The sequence below is a fragment of the Alligator sinensis genome, unplaced genomic scaffold (genome assembly GCF_000455745.1).
Source record: "Alligator sinensis unplaced genomic scaffold, ASM45574v1 scaffold59_1, whole genome shotgun sequence".
Classification (NCBI taxonomy): domain Eukaryota; kingdom Metazoa; phylum Chordata; order Crocodylia; family Alligatoridae; genus Alligator; species Alligator sinensis.
In genome coordinates this window covers 4,333,840-4,357,460 of record NW_005841878.1, presented here as the reverse complement: position 1 = coordinate 4,357,460, position 23,621 = coordinate 4,333,840, and the positions used below count along the sequence as shown (strand labels likewise).

The 23,621-nt window shown below is 42.1% G+C and overlaps 1 protein-coding gene across 4 annotated transcripts in view; it reads left to right on the top strand.

Annotated features, from left to right (window-relative positions):
* The window catches only part of NUFIP1 (NUFIP1, FMR1 interacting protein 1), a 63,285-nt gene that overhangs the window by 17,137 nt on the left and 22,527 nt on the right, over positions 1-23,621 (top strand). For 2 of the 4 annotated variants that reach the window (XM_006017326.3, XM_025196220.1), the window contains exons 7-10: positions 3,521-3,789; positions 8,233-8,367; positions 10,591-10,832; positions 15,794-15,963. In XM_006017326.3, the coding sequence (XP_006017388.1) occupies positions 3,521-3,789; positions 8,233-8,367; positions 10,591-10,832; positions 15,794-15,963 (816 nt within the window). Of the gene's footprint in view, positions 1-3,520; positions 3,790-8,232; positions 8,368-10,590; positions 10,833-15,793; positions 18,818-23,621 lie in introns of those variants that run through there. The other 2 variants (XM_025196219.1, XM_006017325.3) reach the window with 1 other exon arrangement.

The following is a 23,621-nucleotide window of genomic DNA, read 5'->3' as shown; positions in this document are numbered from 1 at the left end:
TTCAAACATACTGCAGAAGTGGTTGCATTGTAACTTACTGTCCTCATATCCTTCATTTTATTCAAGCTGCAAATTTAATGTTGTTCACAGTACTGTGCAATCCTCTCTTGTGACTTAGCCAGTTGAAACACTAATCACGTTATAGTCCTGATGTTCTGGGCAGATTCTGTTCCCTGGCTTGTTTAAGAAAACAAAATTTCAAAGTATGCTAAATTTTAAAACAAGAAGCTCAGTCACTGAATAAGCAGCTACATTGTGTGCCCTTGTTACTTCTTGGAATCCTGTTGGTCTTACCTGCAAACCCCTGGAAGTCACCATGCAGGCTTCTGTAGCGATAGATTGGCTTTATTTTCTTTCCACCTTTTATTCTTTCAAGCGTCTTAGAATGTACCCAACTCCCCAGCCTCTTGTTAATTGACCAGAAGAACTGAGTAGGATCATCAGAAGTGTTCCCAGCTCAATATGCTAGAGCTTTTCCTGCTTCCATGTGGAGCATTTCTGCTGCTCTGCAGGGATGGACTCAGACTTATCTGTACTAAGAAAACTTGGTTCCGTGTAAGCTCTTCTAATGTAGCTTGAGTATGTTAATAGAAAGGGGAGCCTTAACCTGGTTGTCTTAATTTGATATAGCAGTGCAGGTAGTCCCAATGGAGACCAAGTTGCGGAAGCTGCTCCTGTCACCCTTGCAGTAGTATCCCGGTCTGTCTTTGCTCACTTCTCCAGGCCTGTGTAACAAAGATTCCTACTTATTAAGGACTAAGTTGGCATTTTCCTTGTCTGGCTTGTGTGAGATGGAATAAATCTGAACACTGGTAATAAGACACGAAGTGAATGTAAAGCCTGAATGCTTGGAAATGGAGGCCTAGAGAGGGTCATAACTAGAGGTGAAGGTGATCCCTGCTTGTCAAAGTAATAAAATCACTAGTGTCTAATGATTTTTTTTCTGATAGCACTTGTCTGACTGTGCTAGTGAGCTGTGACTCAGAAGGCAGCACCTAAAGGTTACTTGCCTTTCATGCCTAAGATTGTCACATGTCAACAGTTTTACTGCTAGAAAAGTGATTTAGAAAATTGATTCTTAAGCTGTTAGCTTGTTCCCTCTTTGTTTTTTCTTGGTGACTTCCATCTCCAATGCTGGTTTAGGTTAGAAATCTTTGTCCAAACTGCTAGCACTACAGACTCAATCTGCTGTCCAGAAAGCTGTTGTTTCTGCTTTGTATGTCAACAATAAAGATTCTGGAGTTGGTGCTTAAGTAGCAAACTTACTTATGCGTGAGGCAAGCTAGAATGCAGCTTATTCTCTGGAACCTTGTGGCATTCAGGCAAACAGCAAACTAAGATTTTAAAAAGGATTAGGTAATTAACAGTTCAGAGCCACAGTAGAAAAGTACTACTTAAGTGCTTTGCAAATGTTAATTTTTAACATCCCTGTGTATTAGATTAGAGAATACAAGAAACGCATTGCTTAGTACTTAAATGCAGCCATCTGTCGGTGGACTGCATTACCTGGTTGGTACCATACTGAGTGCAACCATTTTGGGCAAGAAGTAGAGAATGCATCTTTCAGTAGATCCATCAGAGGGGAAGGCAGAATGGAGGTTCCACACTGGAAATGGGCAACAGGTTTCTGATCTTGAGAATTGTCACAGGTCGTTAGTGTCTATAGATCAAAAACAGCAACTGCCCCATCCCAATGTTCTTTAACCTCCTGGTGTCGCATAATCCTCATGTACAAAGTACTGAACAAATGCATGGAAAACCTGTGCTTTACGGAGGTTACAATTTAAAGACAATGTGGAAGAAGGTAATATTCCCATTTTATGGATGGGGAGCAGATGCACAGATGGATTAAGCGACTTGCCTGAAATGTCATAGGACATCTCTATCAGAACTGAGAGTTCTGTTCTAATTCCCCTGAAACTATTCAGAGACTTTTTTTTTTTTTCCCCTTTTGGTTCCTGGCTTGGGATTGCACAACTTGCCTGAGTATTACAAAGGGTCCTCTCATTCACTGTATGTGCATTGATAAAAGGGAACTGAGCAAAATGAGCTGTTTGGTCCACTCTGGCATGGAAGTTCTTGCATTCCTCTAAGGCAGTGGTGCTTAACCTTTTCTCCCCACCCCACCCCACCCCATGGGTCAGATGGGTGGTACTGGTCTGTGCATGGGCTGGGTCTGGCTTGTGGTTCTGATCCAGCACCCCAGATGGGTGTGTCAGGGCCTCAGCTGACAGTGCAGACAGGGGTGGGGGGCATCTCGGCCCAACTCTGCCCTACAAGGGTGGCCTGGCCATGCAGGGGGCAAGAGGGCATGGCCTAGCCTTAACCCACTCCAGAGCTTGGGGTTTGGGCATTTGGTAGCAGTGGTGTGTAGCAATATTACTTGCTACCCCTCCCCCATTGCTAAATTTCCCAATTGGTGGTGAGCCCTATGAGCTAGATATCAAGATGCCGCAGGCCACATTTTGCCAAATGGTCTGAGGATGAGCACCCCTGTTCTAAGGGTTTGGAGGTGCTGATGGTAGTTAATCTTTTGTCAATAGCCAAAGTAACTGTCACTTGGAAGAAATGCTGTTCGTAGGCACAACTTACTATTTTTATACCTAATTTCTCACTGTAGCCACATTCAGATATGTGCAAAACATTTCACCATGTTCTCAAGCTTGTATTTTTTTAGAGACCAGTTTTAGCTTTTGCTGGGATCTTCTGAGATTCCTCTTACAATATGGACTAATTCTTGTGATTCATAGAATTGGCTGTCCCCATAGTTTGCTTTCATTGAAAGCACAACTTCACGGTTCCCTGATAGAACTTGAAACCTTCTGCTGTAAAGGAAGAGAACTTCCTTCTCACTAATAGCCTATCTTTTATTTTCTACTTCCCCTTCTGTAAAACGCACACACTTTTTGAAAGGAGATGAGTCCTCAGTGGATTAAGCTGACATAGCACTTGGGCTGGTCTGATCTGTTTAAGAAATTGGGATTTTGCACAGCACTGTAACAATATATTCTAGAACTAACTAAAGGGGTGACTTCAGTTGAGGAAATGTGGTAGTAGCAGATCTTTTCCTTTCTCTTCTATTCTGCCTTTTGAGAATGGCCTTACTAAGTGAAGAGAATATTGACTTTATGATGTGGGATGAAAAATTGTTCCAGCCTTGGTGGCCATGAAACATGCCCTCATGCCTTGTTTTCATGTTGGTAGCCTGTTGAACTTTTTTCTCCTTCCATCATGTCTTAGTTCATTGGGCTAGTCGCCAAGTAAAACTCCTAAACCACAAATAAAATGCTTTGAGGTTGATAGATATTCTAGTAAATTTATATTTGACTCCAACAATGCTGAAGTTTGGGGAAACTAATTGCTGTGGCACATGAGAGGGGAAATACACAGATTTTGTTGAAGGACAAGTGTTCCTCTAATCTCTTGTTTCCTTTAGAACACAGTTCTTTGTTTGCTTTGATTTGTTTCCTTTCCTTCTCCTGTACTGTTTGTATGAGATCTTTACAATTCTTTCTGTCAGCAAAATGAAGGGTATGTGGAAAGCGCCTCAAGAAGAAGAATCTTCAGGGCAGCAGGAAAAACAGAAGAGAAAGCAGAAGCGTCAATTCTGGAAAAAGTTTAAGAAAAGTGGTGAAGGTGCTAATGCATCACCACAGAAGGCACAAAGTGTAGCCAGTGGACCAGAAGACACTGCGTTTCAGAAGGAACCTAAAAAACAGCCTGTTTCAGAGGCCCAGGCTTGTGCAAAGGATGTGGATCCACTTAGCATTCTGGCTAATAGTGATGCTGGTAAGAAAAATAGTGGAAGAAAATTGAGATCTTATTTTAAACATCACAGCTAGGGAAATTACTCTTGCTTTTCACCTAGGGAAGGGTGGCAATATGTGGCCCACAGCCTGGATCCAGCCTGTGATGAGACTTGGATCCAGCTCGCAGCAGGTTGGGGAATCAGCAGTATGGTCCAGCCAGAGCAGTAGAGGAGGCATCCCCAGGATCCTACTTCCTGCCCTCTTCCATCTGTTCTTCCACAGGATCTGCTGATCATCACAGGAGGTGGAAGGGATAGGGAGACAGTTAGGGTTGGGGCTGGGTCTCAAGCAGCAGCCCTTGCTGGCAAAAAGTTTCCAACTGCTGATCTAGGTAACAGCTTCTTAGAAGACCTGGAGGTTTGATCAGAACTTGCTTGCTGGGTTCTGAGAGAGCTTGCACTTATTAGAAAGACCCATGTTCACAGAAACAGTTGTAATACTTTCCTCTTGATTTGGCAGAGGGCAGCAGGGACAGCCTCCTTGCCACTCCACCGCAAGTCTTCTCTTTGTCACTTTTTGCTACATTATTGAGGCTTTTCCTGCCCTGTGGTCATGCCAGTTTAAGCATCAATGGGTCATAAATTTGTGGCTGTCTGCTTGTTTGTATGTCCTTGTACTTTAAACCCTCATTAGGACTTCCTTTTGGATGGAAATTCCTGTTCAGATGCATCCTGGCTAGGAATATGAGCTTTCTCAGGGAGAAAATGCAATATGAGTATTATGGAGGGTGAACCGTGCAGACTGAGTCCATGTATTAGAAGTCCTGTGCTCAGGAAATCTCCAGCTGAGCAGAATTAACCTGTTAGCGAGGAAATAATAGATCAAGATCTTTGGAGGTTCTGCTGGCCTGTACCTACTGATAAGAAAAGCTGAAACTTCTGGCCTGGTTGGCATTTGAGGTTGAAGAAAAAAGAAATGCAGTGGGTAATGAAGAGAAGGAGTTTTAGAAAAGTAAGGAGTGTAATTTGGAAAGAAATCAACAGATAAGATTCTAGGCAGAGGAAGCACCCTCAGTAATGCCAGTAGTGTCACAGGTTTCAGGTGCAGTCTAGGCTGACTATGCAGTAAACATACAGAGAATGGTCTCTTTCACAAGTACCTTTTATTTTCCCAGTCTTTTTATCTGTATTGCTATAAATATTAAGTGCACACTTTGATTTTAAGAATTTCCTGAAAATCCAAAGATGGCAGTCAAAGAGCAGAGGAAGGGGTTGGAGTGGAGGAGGCAAGATGTCAAATGTGAACTTTACTGGTGTACATAATGATAAAGCTTGTAAGCATTAAACATATAAGCAAATAATGAACAATTAGCTGATGAGTAAAAATATATTTCCCCAAACTAAAAAAGAACAGTCAAATTCTGTCCATTTTACATGCAAGTGTTTAAACATTTAATAAATAGTCTTATGCTACCTGTAATTTCAAAGATTAGGAAATAACTGTTTATTCAGATCTCAGAACAAAAAAAGCAAACCGTAATAAGTGCTGTTTGGCCCACAGATGCAATTTGCTGCTAATATTAGATGTTTCAGCAGAAGATACTTCTGGAAATGACTGTAACATTGAAAATAAGTCTGTAACAGACATTTAACATGTGCAGTGCTGGTCTTTGATTTCTTTTTTTTTTCCTTTAACTTAAAGCCAGCCTCTTTTCTTTTTTTCCTGCCTTGAGTGCTGTGGCAATAAGCAGTGACACTTCTTGCCTGCATTTCTGTTTAGAAGAGCAGTGCAGTGAGTGGAATGCAACAAGAGGAATTAAGAAATTGAATCTGAGTTGTTTAAATGTAGATACTGCAACTCCTGCCTGGTAGTCAGGGTTTTGGAAACCCTGCCAAGTAGAAGTTTTTGCGCAGTGTTACATGTTGCATGATAAATATTGCATAGTAGCTTAAAGGAATTGTGTCAAATTAAATGCAACCTAAAACCAACTGTTACAAAAATTATTTTTGATAAATCCAAATAGGAATAGAAATGCTTGCACAATGGAACTTGTTCTTGAAAACCATGAAATAGTCTTTACCATGTTTTGAATCCCAAACTGCAGGACTGAGAGCCTAAAAGTTTAAGGATGAATGCAATATAAGGAAAAGTGACAAAACTTGATCTTAAAAAATGTTTCCTGTCGAAAGGGAGTAGTATAACTTTTGAACTATATGGCTGTTTATTCTGTCTGCACTGATATAGCACTCTTGGTATGGCATATAAATAGTTTTTTTGACAATACAAGAAGCTTGAGCTCTGTCTCTTAAAATAATAAACCTATGGGGAAAAATGTTTTCTGAGAGTTTGGTATATTCCACTAATCCCATTTGATAGGCTGTCAAACTACTCAAATGTGGTTTTGGTTTCCTTTAGTTTTTGTATCCCACTGCAGGATAGAAATCCCAATAATTCGAGAGAATGAATGTTTTGTCAGTTACTACTTGTCAGGATAGTAATGCTATACATTGAAAAAAATCAACTAATTTTTTGAATATATTTTTCCATTCTTAGGTGGCAGGGTCATATTTAATTTGATCTATTGAAAATATTATTCAAGCAGTTTGTGCTTGCTGTTGAAGTTCCTATAAAGAAAGCCAAACCACTGAACAGGTAGAATTCACTAAGCACCTGGATCTAGAGTTTCCTGGACTGCCAAGCCTGCTTTTGTCAGCAGTAGCTCTTTTGCAGACGGAATATATTTTTCACCGCAGTTTAATAAAGTAGTTCATTTGAAGTGGAGAAACTAGCTGGGGGGTGAAGAAACAGGAAAATTTGTTTTCTTCTTCCAATCTGTGAATAAAAACAAGGTGAAAAGATGAGGTCTATTGTACTAATATCTAGGTAGCCAGAAAGTCTGTTTCACTAACTAAACATAATAATTTCTTTTATCTTAATAGGTGGTTTTAAATAGAAAATGTACATCTTACAAACTTTTTATATGTATTTAGTCCTGGAATTACGTGGCTGTGATGGTCCAGGAAATATGCGAGAGGAAAGGATTTCTGTGGATCTTTTATTGATACAGTTGTTTCAATAAGATGTCACCCAACAAAATCCTTGTCTCCTGCAGTTCATTTCAAGTATTTTTGTATTAAATTTTTCAAAAGCTGTTTTTCAGATGCTTTTTAACTGAATTTCAGTTTTTGTCCCAGTTTAGCTTGAGACGAGCAAAATTTCATCTAGAAATGTTGTTGAGCATTTTTAACATCGGTAAAATTAACAAATCTTAATATTAGTAAAAAAAAAAAAAAAGGGCTAAACTTGGTTTAAAGGTTAATGTAGTTGCGAGTCAACATGTTTTTATAGTTGCCCACCAGTGAGAAGCTGCCTTTTTCTTCTGGGTGATAAAATTAAAAAAAACAAAAAACGGAAGATTAAATTCCCCCCCCATCCCCCTTAAAATAATTAAGTTCCCGACACTTGAGTTTTACTTAACCAAATGACATCAGGTCCTGTCAGGCTAACAATAACTCCAAGTACAGTTTAAAGTGCACTTCTAGAAGTAAGTAATTCTTATGGCTGAAGGCAGTGAAAGAGGTCTCCTACAATTCCTGTAATTGGGGAAAAATATCTTGCTCTTCTTTAATTAATAGTTCAACCTGCAATCAGGCTTCCATTCAGTCTCGGCAGAAACCATTTTGATGGTGTTCCTAATTGGGTTCTCTTAATGTTTCCCAAAAATTCGTATCTAGACTCGTCATAAAAGAACATGTCATACCTCTCCTCCTAGCTGACACTTTTGAGACTCCTCTAAATTAAGTGATCTATTGTTACGTATGGGTCCTCCGTATTAAATAAGATTATCAGTGGTTTTGCATGTTTACTTCTGGGTGTTCTGAGTAGTTTTTGCTCCATTTCTCAGATGTTGATCCTTTTATCTCACATTTCATCTGCCTGGCATGTGTTGCACTGTTTTTAACAGCAAGATGTTGCTTTTTAAAGCATTATATATAGCTAATATGCTTTGATTCTGAATATTCTTGAAAAATAATTCTACTCCACTAAAGATTTTTCTATCTTGGAAATTCTCATTTTAAATGTGAATTCTCCTCTAGAAAACAATTCCAGTCTGAACAGATCTTTCACTGGACTAAATCAAGTAAGACTAAAACATTTCTTCCCTGTCTGCTACCTGCAATTAATAACATAACATGTAATTAAATTGACTTTATGAAGACAGAGCCAAAAGCCCAAGCTTTTGTTCAGGGAAGTCAAGCTGTTTTTCCTTTTTAGTCTCTTTGTCAGGACTGTAAACCAGTGTTTAAACAACTCTGCCTCTGAATGTTTATGGAAAGTATGTAGGCATGTATTTTATCAAACCAGGATGCTGAGCAGCCTGCCTGACACTTGTAGCAGGTATTTGTTATTCAAGAGCAGGGTGAGTGATAAAGATGGCTGCTTATAGAAAGGATCACTGACAGATCTCGCTACTTCCTTGCAGAATCTGACAAGGATGAAGCAGCCACGGAGGATGGAAAGGTGGGACTAACTGTAATTCCAAAGCAGGTAACCTCGGCCCTGAGCTCACTTGTGGCTAACTACGGCAGTGCAACGGATAGTGACAGTGAGCCAGAAGGTGAGTTGGTGCTTTAATGAGTCTTTTTTTCCTCCTTCTTATGAATAGCAAACACATTCAGAGTGGTACCAGAAAAAATTGCTTTGTCCAAACACAGCAAAGTGAGTCTCAGAAGGGAAGCAGCATGTAATGTTGCCACCTGTCTCCTTCCCAACCTACTCTCTTCCTTTTTCTCCTCACTTGCTTGAGTCTTCACTTATAAATATGTACATTTGCAGCTTTGAGATTTAGTGAAAGCATTAACAATTTACTGGTCTTAGTTCCAGTCTGCTTGGGTATAGAAAAGCACCTTGGCTTATGGCGTCTTTGGCAGCTGCTGCTGTAATTCAGAGCAGCCTTTGATTAGTCGTTTTGGGTGGTTAAGGTAATAAAGGGATAAGCACATCAGAGAGAGTGTGTTCTACCTAGGCCATTGGAGAGGATAATTCAATTTCTTGACCTAGCAGATTCCCTGTGTGACTTTTTAGGCAAGACACTGCTACTCGGTTACTCTGTGATCTATTTTGAGGGAAAGTTTGTTGCTGTCATGGGAAGAAGCCCGTACACTTCCACTGCACTGAGTGTGAAGGTCAGCACTGATAAAGGAGTTTGTGTCATGAGTGGAAGAATAAGTGAAATCTTCCACTCTTGATTCTGCTATTCTACTTGACTATATATATGTGAGACTTGGGGAGGCTAGAGGGGAGTAGGGCAGGGAGAGGCACCCCAGTGGTAGCTTCCCAGAGGAGAGAACACATACAAAAGAAGCACCTAGAGTACATTGTTTGCCCACTTTGATGCTCTCAGTCAGTGAACCCTAAGGTGTTGTACTGGATTAGACTCATGGTCCATCTAGTTTTTAGTCTGTCTACTAATAACTACTATATGACACTCAAGTTTCTAAGTGTGGTATGCTTGTTTGGTGGTGGGAGAGGGGGTTGCCCCCTGATATCTGTCTTTTCCTGCTATCTCAATCTGAACATAGAGATTAAATTTGCCTTTGGGATCAGTCTGTTCATGACCTGTTTAATTTATATAGTTTTCAGAGGCATATAGGTGAGAACCTAGCTTTCTACCTTGCCATAAAATTATGTTGAATGAGGGCACTAATCTCCAAGGTTTTAACACTGTCTAGACAAGGCACCTAATAGATATTCTTGGGGACAATGTAACTTTGCCTTTGCAGTACTTCAAGATGCAATACTGTATTTTCTTGCATACAGTACACACCTCTTCCCTGCTTAAAAAAAAAAAAAAAAATAGCTGCAGGAAATTAAAGTTTACATTATATGTGATGGAGACAGTAAGACCAGGTTGTGCTGCTTACCAGAAACAAAGTAAAATCTGCATATATCCACAGGGAGGAGAACAAGAGCAGGCTGAATAGCTGTTGCTATTCACATTCCGTGAAGAAAAGTCTTTTCACTTCATTCTGCCTTTGGAAAAAAAAAGTGTATATTCTGGGGCATATTGTGTACAAGAAAATATTTGTGTGTGTGTGTTTTAGCTTGAGGTAGTGATCCTTCTACAAGACCCACTATGATACGGAGTGGCTGCTAATCGGTTTGTTTGTTTTTAAATTAGATTAGCAAAACCACATAATTGTATTAAAATGCATGCCTGGAAAGAACAATAAAAACACTTTAGGGTACAAGCTGGGACTTATCTACATAAATGTTTCAGTGACTTCCCTCAAAGTCACTGTCCATTAGCTTGTCCAAAAGGAATAAAAATCAGAAAGTGTTCTTTCAGTCAGTGCTGGAGAACAAGTAAATTGTTTGCCATTCTTTAAAGTAGGTAGAGATGTGGTTGCTCCCAGTTTTACAAAGAGGGAGCTAAAGCACAGAGATGAAGTAGTTTGCCCAAGGTCACACACAATTTGACATGATGAGGAATTGAATTCTGGTCTCCTGTGTCTTAAATAGCACCTCAGTCCCTGGGCCATTCATCCTCCTTGCCAGTATGTATTGCTGCAAAAAGAACAAAGATCCATTCCAGAATTTTGCTCTTGGAGTCTTTCTGATATTGGCTGAAGCACTTAATTTCTGCATTTGCTACTATACCTTCTGTAAATAGGTGATATGATACCATGCTTTTTAAAAACTGTCTTGAGCTCCTTTTAAATCGCAGCATGTTAGATTATCAGCTACCATCCTAATACTATCAAAAATGGGATATATGAGTATCAATTGAGGCATTTTGAGATTTTTTTTTGAGAGCTTACCATTTGTTCTATTTCCTTAGAAATTCCTGTCAAGATTGTAACTAAAGCTCTTGAGGAAAACCAGATCATGCTGAGAAATGCTCCTCAGGCTTCAAATATACCTCACAGTCTGAATAACGTGAACCACGAAGAACATACAAAGTGTACGAGTGCAACATTAAGAAGCTCAAATACAAACACAGGGGCTTACAGAGGTTCTAATAAACGGGGAAAGAAGTCTCTCCCAGTACCATCCAAACGTCGTCCAACATTTCTGGAAATGGTAATATGCTTTTCTAAACCACTGCATGACACACAAGTTTTTTATTTTAACAGTATAATTGAGGTTTTGCTTGTTGTAACTTAGAGCTTTTTATTAGCAACAGTTTTTTCTTCAGATAGATGCTGCATAAGCATTCAGTTTAGCAGAAAGGTTAAGCATAAAAATGTAAATAGATTGCTTCATGGTATGCTTCAGATAACAGTTTGGTTTGATGAACAAAAGGTGAAAATTTAGCAACGAAGCTCGTCTGTGGGGAAAACCGTTGTTCCTGTTGTAAATAAGATGTTCGTTTTTGTGTTTGTCATTATGCTTACCCTTTTCTTGCTGTTTGGTTTTGGGTGATGGAGTGAGCACCTCTATTCTGGCTGAAGCAGAGTGGAACATTTTATAGCACATCAACCCATATTTCCGATCAGCCAGAAGAGAGGTTCTCGGGTAATAACTTTTATGTATAGGCTTCCTTCCACATATGAAACTTAGTAAGTCTGACTGGCCTGAACGTTGCCTTGTACCATGAAGAATTTGTTGGAACCCAAGAAATGGCTTGCCTCCATGCCATAATGCTGTTGAGGAGACAAGGGTATTCAGAGGCTATTGGGACTAACTAAACTAGCTTAAACAAAAATCTATCTTCATCCTGTGCAGTTGCTCTATTGATTACCTTCTGGTATAAAATCAGCAGTGATTTTATAATTTTTTTTTTTTCAATTCATAGAGGTATTTATAGCTCAAGGGGACCAACAGATCCTCTTAGTCTGACCTTCGGTATATAACAGACCACTACATTTTATCAAGTCTCCTCCTCCCTCTGTGCCCCCTCCCCTCCCCCCCAATTAGGGTCCTGAGAATCATGATTTTGTGAACTGTGGAAACCGCAAAATTTGCCCCATGCTGCCATTTGTAAGGGTTGTGAGCATACGCAATGGAAGGCTGGGGCTAATGGGGCTTAGCCTCCTCAAATATGGGCCAGCACAGAGGTCTGTAGGGCAGGCTGGGCATGGGCTCCAGGCAGCTGCAAGGGGTTGGGATGCGCACAAACAGGCACGGAACCTTCAGGCAGCCGGTATTGCAGCCACATGGTGTGCAGAACGCTGCCCACCACAGGTAAATCGGAAGGGGCGTGGGGGGGGGTGCAGACCTCCACAGAGAGAGGAAGTGGGACGGGTTAATAGGACCCTGGGGTGGGTGGTGGGACTCTTGGAGCTTTTTGGAGCCTGGGTGGCTTGTCCAGGGGTGTGGGGGGGCTCCCGCTATTGTGCGCACCTCAGAAGAGGCTCAGGGGGGCAAGTGCCCCTAGGATCTGTGCACAAGGCAGAGGTGGGCTGTCCACTGCTTGCTGGGTTCTGTGTCCTGAGCGTGGCAGGCACATGGCATCGTGTTGCTTCCGAAGCAGTGGTAGCAGCACGCAGAGCTCAGCGTGCGGCGGCATCCACTAGGGCTGTGCGAAATTTTAACGGGTGTTTCGTTTTGAAGTTGTTTCGAGTTTGAAACGGCAAAATCGAAATGAAATCAGGGCACTCGAAACATTCCAAAACTTGCGAAAGGTTTCGAAGCCAGGCTTGCTTGCAACTAAACAAACTGAGGAGAGGGAGGGAGAAGAGTGGGGAAGGACTGATTTGATACTGACATGTAGCTCCCAGTTCAATTCCCCAGCACTCTGACCATTTTCCCAGCTCTTCCCAGGGGGCGCAGGCCCCGGATCTGCACGCGGGGTTTCAGCAGACTGCTGCTGCAGGCTCTGGCCAGCATCAGCCGCTTGGCACAGCCCACACCGAGCTCTGGGAAGATCGTAGTGTTGCCGCTGGCCCCAGCCTGCAGTGGCAGCCTGCTGAAACCCGGCACGCAGATCTGGGGGCCCATGCCCCTGGGAAAAGCTTGGGAAATTGAGCTGGAGACTGGGGAATCAAATGTTCCCCCAGTTCCTGGTTCGATCCCCCAGCTCTTGCCGGGGGGCATGGGGTCCCCTGATGATGCGGGATGACGGTAGGTTGCCACTGCCAGCTGAGGTTGGTGGTGGCTCTGGGCTATTTTCCCATCTGGCAGCGGCAGCCTGCTGAAACACCACATGCAGACCTGGGGATTGCACCCCATGGGAAGAGCTGTGGGAATGATCAGAGAGCTGGGGAATCTAACCAGGAGCTCTGGCTGACTGCTGGAACCGCCCCAGCTCCAGGACAGTATGTGGTGTCCTGCTGAGCCACACTGGACCTGCACCATGTGGCAGCTATCGCACGGGTGCTAGGCGGTGGGGTAGGGGGACAATCCCCACTGTGCAGGGGGGCTCTGCCACAAGAGCCCAAAGGCCCCAATTGCTGCTGCCAGAACCAGTGAGTGCAGGGTTTCTTTTTAAAGTTCTGCACTCGCCGGCTGCAGAGCATGTGGATGATGCAGTCACCAGCTGTGGAACATGCAGATGACAGCATGCTGCTGCTGCCATCTGGGGCCAGCTCCAGCACACAAGTCTACCTGGTGCAGCCTACCTGCTGCAGCTGGGTGACTGACTGAATTGTATGCCAGAGGTGTAGAGGAGAGCCTGAGGCATTTCAGGCATTTCACCAATGCCTGAAATGCCAGCAGAGATGGGCAGTGGAGACTCCCACCCTGCCCCAACGTGATCATAACCCCAGGCTACAGAAGGTAGTTCCTTGCAGACACACATGCACACAAACACATGCATGGGTGTGCACACCCAAGTCCATTTTTCAGACGAGAAAAACTGAAGGAGTAGCAAACTACAAAACAGTTGGCAATCAAAGCTGCAAGGACTGTAATAAGAAAACTTGGACACTACTGTGAAGTCCTACACATGGAGGGAAGCAATGAACAGGAGAAAGATAGTATGGGGAGAAAGATAGTATGGTGGGTGGGGATCTTAGCTGCCTGGAGTAGTTGTAAAACACGCATTTCTATTTTTCTTTTCTATCTTTCTTTTAACCTTAATATATTGTATTAAGATTGCTCTTTTCCTTGTACCAGGAAAGGTGAGGAAATAGAGTGGGTGGTCAAATGAGAGGTTTTCAGAACTGAATTCCACTGTTAGAAGTAGCCTCAACTGTGAACAGCCTGGTGAAACAAAGAGAATGGCAGAAGCATGCCTGTTGAAGGAAGATATAATGTGGCTTTTTTTCTTTTTTCTTACAAAACAGATTTTTGTAGTTGCCGTGCAGAGCATTTTGTTGGCATTCATTAAATAATCAGTTTGGATACTATCAAGTTATGTTTATCTTAGCCGCATTCATAGCACTGTATGCTTAGAGATGCATCGTGTTGACTGCGAATAGCAAAAACCCATACAGCCCATGTCCACCAGTCTCCTTCACTGCATAAAGTAGGCAAAGGTGTTATGAATATAGTTACTGGTATAGGCTATATATAATGTGACAGATGGGCTGTTAAGAAGCTTTATTTGTTATTGGCTAAGGATGATCATGCATTCCACTTCATCTTTGTTGCCACTTGTAAATTCTTAGTTATTCTGGGTCTTGCAAAAATAATTAATGATATAGCCCTACACCTTGCTCTAATGCACACGTTTGTGTGCGTGCATGTGAGACAGGAGAGCATAAACTACAGTAAGCTTTAGTGTCTCAACTACTGCTTTAATATTGGCAAATGCAGAAGGTATTCATTTTATAGACTAATTGCCTACAGCACAGTTTAATAACCATTCTGAATAGCAAACAAAAACTTATTTAAAATGGCTGAATAGACTTCTCTTTTGGAAATACAATTTATGATAAAGTATGCTTCCATCAAACTCTACAGGGCAAGCTGAATACACACTTTTTATGACCGTTCTCTTGTAAAGGACCAAGGTAGTCACAGGTTTAATTTGTTTACATTATACTCCTTGCTTGCTTAAAGTTTAGATTACTCCTAACATTCACAGTCTGACAGTCTTCAAAATGTGATTTTGAAATACTAAGCTAACAGTGTATAAGTATTGGCAGGAGTTTACAGTAAATAATGAATGCATTCAGCAGTTTACTGAATAAGCTTTGAGAAATCTTAATCTAGAGAACTACATCCCAAAACAGACACTAATATTTAGGCTTAATCAATTCTTAACATGGTATCTATCTACTTGAGCTATCTTGTAAATATGTATCCCAGATGAACAGATTTATATCATAGATATGTGATGCTATGTTGGGTAATCTGTGTGGTCTGACAGAAGTAACTTCTATGGTCTGAAAAGTCCAAATAAGTGTTGATTCTTGGTATCGCAATATGCTGCTCAAGAGCTGAAATAAGTTTATTGCAGGTATTAATTATAAATAAAGATAACATCTAGATATTCCAGTCAGCATCTGGGTATGTTGTGAAGAGAGCCTTACATACACAAAGGCATGGTTCTTACAATGAAGAATTTGCAATATGTGAATTTATACATGAACAATTCATGGTCTTTGGGGTATATTTGTTGACTTTTCTGCCAGCTGTATAAACTAGGAATGATAACAATAAAAAAGATGCTGTCCATTTTCCCAGGTTGGTTGGTTGACCTGCTCTAGTATAGTGATGGGGTTAAATATTTTCTGAATTGATGGTCTCACCTTTTAAATGGATATACATAACTTTTAGGCATCCCACGTGCTTTTTTCCCCACCAAAAGTCAATACTTCAATATTTAAATAGATTGGGGCATTCAACCTCCTCACAGCCTTGCTCCACCTGTGAAGTATTCTTATTTTACATATGGAACTGGCTTTGCTGTAATCCCAGCATAAGTCACTGGTAGAGCTAAGATTTGAATTAGGGGCTGCTTGGTGGCTCTAAGTTTCATATTTGTGTTAGTAGGACAGACTTTCCTGTCTCTGTTTTCAGGTCTTGTTTCAGAGCAAACCTATTTTAAATAACTGTCTGTCTGTCTCTCCTTCCCCCCCCCCGATCTGATTATATTTGCATGTGTTGCTAACAAATAATAATGGAAATATGCATCACTTTCTCTTTCTTTCCAGTTATTGGCCCAGGACATACGCCATGAAAGGAATGTGATTTTGCAGTGCGTACGATACATCATCCGAAATGACATGTTTGGACTTCAGCTGAAGGCAGAGCCAGTAGCTAAAGCAGAGGCCGGACAGGCTTCTAGAGATGCAGTAGAATTTTTGACAGACAGACTTGATGGGTACAATGATTCTTGTAACTCTGACCTTCAATTAGCAGGAGGAGAACAGAATGCATTATTTATAGCTCAGAGTGAGAAAGCAGTCTTAGCTCAGACATCACAAATGATTCAGTCTGTGGATGAGGAGATATGGGAAACCCCAGCAGTGCAGTGTGAAGAAAACTGATGTTTGCTACATTGTGTCTGTTCGGGTTGAGAGACCCCAGACTTCCATTTTTTTTTTTGTTTTTTTGTTTTGTTTTGTTTTTTTTATACACATGACAGATATATATTTTTTGAAAGACGTTAGGATAGCAAAATAACCAATCGTATTTTGGACCTCAAAAACCTTTAAAATAATCTAAGACATTTGCCAGAAGTGACCATTCCCATTAGAAAACTGTCTCCATTTTTGGGTGATTCTGACTTGAGTTGAAAAGCAGCAGTGGCATAACAGAATTTTAATCTTCAACAGCAATATTTCCTTGCCTCTTTTTCAACTGAGGACTGCTTCAGTGCACACCAGGCCAGTGTTTAGTCAGCATCCGGTCAAAATTCTGCTGTTGTAAAATGGGGTTCTCTAACTTTTAGCAAGCAGTTACGGCTGGAGGGTGTGCAATGTTGTGGAATACAAATTGAATACAGCTCACAGGTTTTACTGGTTCGAAGTATTAAACTGAAGAAATAAAATAATTTGGTTTGGCACTATGAAAACATCATTCACGTTAGAGTTCTGTCTTTGGCTTAGTAAATCAATCAACTGAGCAAAGAAATGGAAACACGGTGAAACTGGTGGCTCTGGGTGGTGGGGTGGAGAGTGGTGGGAAGTACAGAGTTGATTGAAATCTTTCTTAAAAGTGACCAGTCAAAACTCTCTGGCTTTTTATCAATGATTTAATGGTGGGGCTGTGACATCAGACTTTTAGTTCCACCTCGGGCCTCAACTGCAATAGCTAGTTGTTTCATGACTGAGCTACCTCCTGAAATGGGTTTTTATTGCATGAAGGAATGAGTGCTATATTTCACTTAATATTTGTCTAGCAAACTTACTAGGATGAGTTACCATTTATCTTCCCTAACTTTTTATGTAAAATTAAGGCCTTATTATCTGGCATTCTAGAGCCTGTTTCATTTGATTCATTTTTATGATGCTGATGATGCATCTAGTGGCTTTCCCAGGAATCGTGCTATTAATTTCACTTGTACAAAACGTTCATTCTTCTGTGTTGTGACCTGGTGTAAATATCATACCAGCTATTCTGAACTTAACTCGCATCAGTTGAGGCTTTTGAAGTAAGGTCACTATCTCTGATGATTATTGTCTGTTCACTTGTCAGATACCTTTTAGTAACATTCATGTGTTTGTCACACTTCCATTGAAAATGTGATATGAAAATTATCTTTTATTTCATTCACCAACAGAAAAAAATCCCTCCATATAATATTTTAGCCATGATTAAATACTGTGGGCTCAGTTTCTGAGTTAAATTGCCTTCTCAGGGATTGGTTTTACTTGCTTTGGTCCATTCTGATATAACTACCCCTTTCCAATTACTTGCTAAATACCAAGGATTGCAGGATTTTTGTATTGCCTGATAACTGTATGTATTTTATGTTCACCTGCTTTGCTTTAGAAGCCTTGCCAGCTGTATAACAATACATGTTGTTCAGGGAGGAGTGGAGGTAGGTTATAGTTCAAAATTGTCTTTATCCTTCTGCTGTTTATAGCTATATTATGATTGTTTGTAAAACACTATATAAATTTATGGAATTATTTAAATATTAACATCCCTTTAAGAGGGTTGTTAATCCTAGGAGTGTGTGTGTGTGTGTGTGTGTATAAATAGATTAATATAAAAACATAAACTTGTTATATTTATACTTTTCAAATAAGATGATTCATTCTTCCTATGGTGATCCCACATATTATCACTTAACTTCATTAGCATGAACGTGTGACTCTTAATAGTTGATTGCAGTGAAAAAACCAGCAAGGCAAATTTAGCCAAGGACATGGGAAGTCTTACAAAAATGGATTTATGGGTGTGTCTATATTGACTCTGCATGTTGTGAAACTACTCTACTCTACAGTGCAGTGAACAAAAATGAATACTTTATGACTACTGAATTGCTCCTTCACCTCAGCCCTGAAAGTAACTTTGAAGCTGAGGGCAAATCTCCCTGTTGCCTCAGTTGTTGCAGCATCTGCCCTGGGTAAGGAAAGCCCAAATCTAAAATGCTTGCACTTCTGTCTTCTCTGACCTGTTAAATTCTGCCTTATTGTACGAAAAACTTAAAAAATCTCTCCTACATTTTGGGGAAGGGAAGAGGAAGAACACTTCTAGGAAACATGCTTACCGTGTAAAGCCTACATCTTGTAAATCGGGCTGATTTTTGGTTTCCTACTATGTATGCTCTTTATATTTAACACTGAAACTTCTCATCTAGAGATGAATGGTTTCTTGTTGATCCAGAGGAAGACTTGTAGGCCCATGCTGGAGTTGTATTGAACTAGGAATGCAGAGAAATCAAAACCATTTTTTAAACATTTCAGTTGCTTTTGTAAGTCATGGGGGTCTCTCATCCTACTTCCTGACATTCCAGTCAGCTTTCCTAATACCTTTATCTAGACTTCAGGTTGTAATGTTAATGCTGTAAAATTCTGTCCTGCCATGTCAAGTGCCTGAGTGCTTTGCTTTGTTCCATGCTGAGGATCTGTGGTTGTAATCCCCAATACGAAGATGCCTCTTTGAAGCCCTATAGGAAATGTTTCCCATCTGCAGCAGTTGATTTCTTTATTATTCTCCACAGAGCCTTTCATTTTCCTCATTGATTTTTTTTTTTTTTTGGATGGATTTGTTTCCGGGCTGCTTAAACCCCCCCCCCCCCCCCTCTCCCCCCCCCCCCCCCCCCCCCCGCCGCTTTCAGCCTTTTGTGACTCACTTTAAATAAAAATACTTTAAATTTCGTGTGTCACAATCTTTTCTCCCTTTTTTTGCTTTGTAACTTAGCTACAGAAAATGTAATTATGGGTGTCTGACTCTACATTCAGTAGCCTTGGGCTTTCTTAAAAATAGTCTAATTTCTTAATCCAGAAATCAGACTTGTATAGGTCTGTGTAACTCTTAGTCTAGTTTGGAAATGATGATTGTAACTTAATACACAACTAAAAGTTGCTTAGAACAATGCATTTCTTGTTATGGGATGTTTGCTTCTGTTCATGAAGGGAATAAGGAATCACTACTTCTAAATGGCCTTGTGTTACTGAACTTCAAGCATTACTTTGTTGATCTCTACCTCTCTGTAGCAGTCTAAAGTTGTGGACTTCAGAATTGAAAGTAGAATAAAATGGATGTGGTGCTGAAATAGTGTGGTGCAGTTCCTAGGAACTGAGCTGTAGGATCAGCTTATCTTGCTAGAACAGGGGCTGGCAATTATTTCAGGTGGAGGGCTGCTTACCCAGTTTTGGCAAGCTGTCGAGGGCTGCATGGGTAGCTCTGCCCTTTGACAGGTGCCCTATCCCCTGGTCACCATCTTGAAACCAACATCCCAGGGCCAGTGCCGGTGGGGCCCAGAGCAGGGCACAGGCTGGCAGGGGTCTGTGGAGCCGGGCTGGGCTGCACCAGCAGGGATAGGGGGAGCTGGCACCAGCAGGCAGAGGGGGGAGCTGGCCCAGCTCCATAGAGCCCCTGCCAGCCGGGACCCTGCACTCCTGCCGCCCTGCTCTGGGCCCTGCTGGCGCTGGCCCCGGGACACTGGTGTGGGTCCTGTGTACCCGCTCACTCCCAGTGGCCCCCCCCCCAGCCCTGTGGTACAGGCAGGGGGCAGTGTGCAGCCCCCTGCACACTGCTCCCCGGCAGGAGATGAGCTGGTGTTGAGCATGGGGGGGAAAAGTGGCCTCTTGCCCGCCCCGTGGCCAGCACTGCCCAGCACGGCAAGTGGGGGGCTGCAGCTGCTGCTGCCAAAGCGTAGCCCCAACAGGCGAGCCTGGAGGCAGGGGTGGGCCCAGGCTGCCAGTGGGGGGCGTGTTGCAAGCTGGTGCTGAGCGTGGGGGTAAAAAGCGGCCCCTTGCCCGCCCCACAGCCAGTGCCCCGTGCTGCAGCCACTTGCAGCCTGCATAGGGCTGCCTGTGCCTGCTCAAGACAGCCCTGTGTGGGCTGCAAGCAGCTGCAGTAAGGAGTGCTGGCCACAGGATGGGGGAGGGGCTGCTTTTCTCTGGGCTCCTTCCCTGCCTGGGGTCCCTGTCTCTTCGCGTGCCCTGCCCCCCCCCCCCAGGTTCCCGCACCAGTGCAGCTACATGGTCCCTGGCCAGAAGCCCTGCTGGGTCCTACTGCCCCTGGTTTCTGTCATTTTTTTGACAAGAACCAAGGACAGATCAATATCAACTTTTCTAAGTTTTTAGGGGCCTCGTGGGCTAGATAGAATGGCCTTGCAGGCTGGATTTTGCCCACCCCTGTGCTAGAAAGAGATGCAAGGAAGACCTTCTTTTCATTATCACCACCCTGCATGGGTAACCTGCCATGCAACCCATCTACAACTGTAAGAAGGTAAGAAGTGCCATACTGGGTCAGATCAATTGTCCATCTAGCCCAGTATCCTGGCTCCAACGGTGGCGGGGTGGGTGTTATAGAGGGAGGACATTGAACCTGATATACCTAGAGTGATTTATCCCCTATTCAATACTCTTCCAAGTGTCTACTGTTATTAATTTTGTGATGCCAGAGGAAACTCCTCCAACTGTTCTATTTAATAGCCATTAATAGATCTGTCATCCATGAAATAGCCATTTAATTAATTTATCATCCATAAATGTATCTGGTCCCTTTTTGAACCTGGCTGTTATCTGCCTTCACCACCTATTGTAGCAATGAATTCCACAAGTTAACTAAGTGTTGCATAAAAAATAAAGTGTGTCTTAATTTAAATCTATTGCCTACTAATTTCAGCAGGTCCCCTCTAGTTCTAGTATTTTGGGGCTTGGTGAGCAATTTGGACCTGCCACTGCTATTATAACGTTGATTTTTATTTTATTTTTTTAAGTGAAGAGCTGGAGTATTTTGGCTCCAGTTTCATATGTGCAGAACCCAAGCCTAGGGGTTTGGACCCATGAAACTAATAGCATCTGCATGAACTTCCTTGTATTGGCTACCTTGTCTACCAATGGCTGACATGCCTGTGCTGTTTGTTTTTAAAGTTAATTATTTGGATACATGTGTGCTTTGAAGTTCTTTGGAATTTGATTCTTACTAAACTGACAGGAAGTAGGATGGAGACATCCTGGGTCCCATTTTGTGTTCAAGCAAAATGATGGCTAATCACAACAGCTGATTTCAGAGGGCTGAATAGCAACCCCGAAGACAGCATTAAGGTGAGAAGCTAAGTACTTTAAATTCCGTAGCTTAGGGATGTAAGAAATGGAAAGCAGCAGGGTCCGAAATGAGAGTCGAAGTTCCAGCTTTGTTTCCTGGTGCTGACTGACCTTGCATTATTGACTTAATGTCTGTGCATCAGTTTCCCTATCTATAAACTAAGGAAAATGCTCAGCTTTCCTCTGAATGTAATTTGAGAGAGATGCACAAAGAGTGCTTTTGTGTAAGCATTATTATTACTTGGGGAGGTGATAGGGATGTTGTCTGTATTCCCTTATTGAGGTGATCCAGAAATGTTTTTACTAGCTTAAAATTCTCTCTTCCCTACTTCCTGTTATTCTCACTCTTACTTGGATCAGGGAACTTTGTTTCTCAGTTTATCCATTTTCTAAACAGGTCCTTCTGCCAGTCTTCTGTCTTGAGAAGATGGGCTTTTTGGCATGGTATGATTTTTCCATCTCTTCTTTTAGTGTACATGTACTACATAGACTTTTATGCAGTCTCTGTGTACGGCCTCCTGTCATATAAAAAGAAAAGCCAACATGGTAAAATAAAGCAAACATTGAGGTGAACTGGATGGGTTTGAGAGTTCCAGTGCACAGTAGTAGTTTTAAAAAAATCAATTTTAGCGCAGTTTTCATCAGAAAATACTGTTTCTGTTGAGATTTGATTAAACTTGTTAAGAGTCTAAACCTAAGGACTTCTCACTGACAGCAGAAACTAAAGAATCAAAATGGAAGCAAAATAAGATCAGGAAAGTACAGGATGAATATACAACAAAGAAGCCTAGGAAACCCCATTGCCATAGACTGTCTTGGAACTGTGTTCCCTCTCGTGATATTGGTGTCTCCTGCCTTTGATTTTTTTTTTTTTTTTTAAGCTATATGTAACTATCTGTGAGTGCATGAGAGTGCTTTTGTGAGTGCATGTGTGAACCTAGCAGGCAGGCTGTGCTAAATTTAAATGCCCCTGTGTTACTGCAGTTGTGAGTGTGCATGCAAACAGAAGGAGCGCATAGAAATACAAACCACTATTTAGGTAAAGTTATGCTGTTTACATTTGAGAGAGGAGGGAAGTAATTTGAGTGGTAGACTTACTTTGCACATATATGCTCTTCCACACTTAATTTACAATTAAAAAAAAAACCTCAACTGCTAAGCACTTGCTAAAGCAGGTAAGGTCAAAGGTCCTCCTTAGCCATATGGCTTCATTAGGCTGACATGGTGAATGCCATCAGCTTCTAGAGCCAACAGCACACGTGGGTGTGGAGTAACAAGTATTGCATTCAGCTACCTTTTTTGTATCCCCAACAAAAAGGACCAGGTACCCATTTACAACTGAGTCAGTTTGGGATGGTCTTTGGCACAAGTCAAGGGTAGAGCTTTAACACTATGCCTCTGGAGTGGTACCAAGGCTCCTTGGCCACTTAGGACAAGATGACAAAGAGAAGAGTAAGGACTTTGCATGAAATGCTCCATGTTACATATGTTTCTACATGCTGCGAATGGTAGAAATTTTGCCTGTCTGCCCCTGTACTACTATTGTCACCACCAGGGGCTAGTTGCATTTCCTGCACCTAATTTGGAATGGGGACCCTTCACTCTTTCACTTGCAAGCTTGTAGCAAAAACTAACTCTTCTGGTAAAGCAACTTCAGCACAGGGCTGTACCAAGAGGAGGTTTTTCAGGTCAGTGTGGCAAGAGGTTTGGTGCCACTTTAAGAAACAGTCAAGCTAGTGCTGAAGCAACTGGCAGGTGCAGTCAGAGTTGATTATGGAGTCATCTGACCCTGGAGGAAGGCTGGGCTTAGGTGAGAGAGAAACCCAGGCCCTGAGATGAGCCAGCAGTAACATCCTGGAGCCTGCTGAGAGAAGACCTAGAGCTGCAGCCACCCTGCTGAGAAGGTCAGCTTAGAGAGTACAACAAGAAGTAGTCTGGAGGTTTGGGGAGGTGGAGGTTCCTAGAGACCCAGGGAGGAGTTTGGAGCCTGGATTGAGGAGCTGAGAGTGGGACCAGAGAGCGTCCAGGTGCCCCAGAGGGGGGTGCTAAGTCAAAGAACATCAATGAGGATGCCTGCAGGGCATGGGGCATAATAGGGGAAGAATGGAGCCATGCAATTAGCCCATAAGGCAGGGACTACTAGCAACCGGTGGTCATTTGAAAGAAAAATTTAGGAAGCCCTGGGGCAACCTCCCTCAAAAAAAAAAAATAAATAAATAAATACATCAAAGCATGTCAGGCAACTAAAGGAGTGATTGCCCCCAGAAATTGAGGGCTGCAGGGACTCCAGTGGCTTCACAGCCCCTTCCCC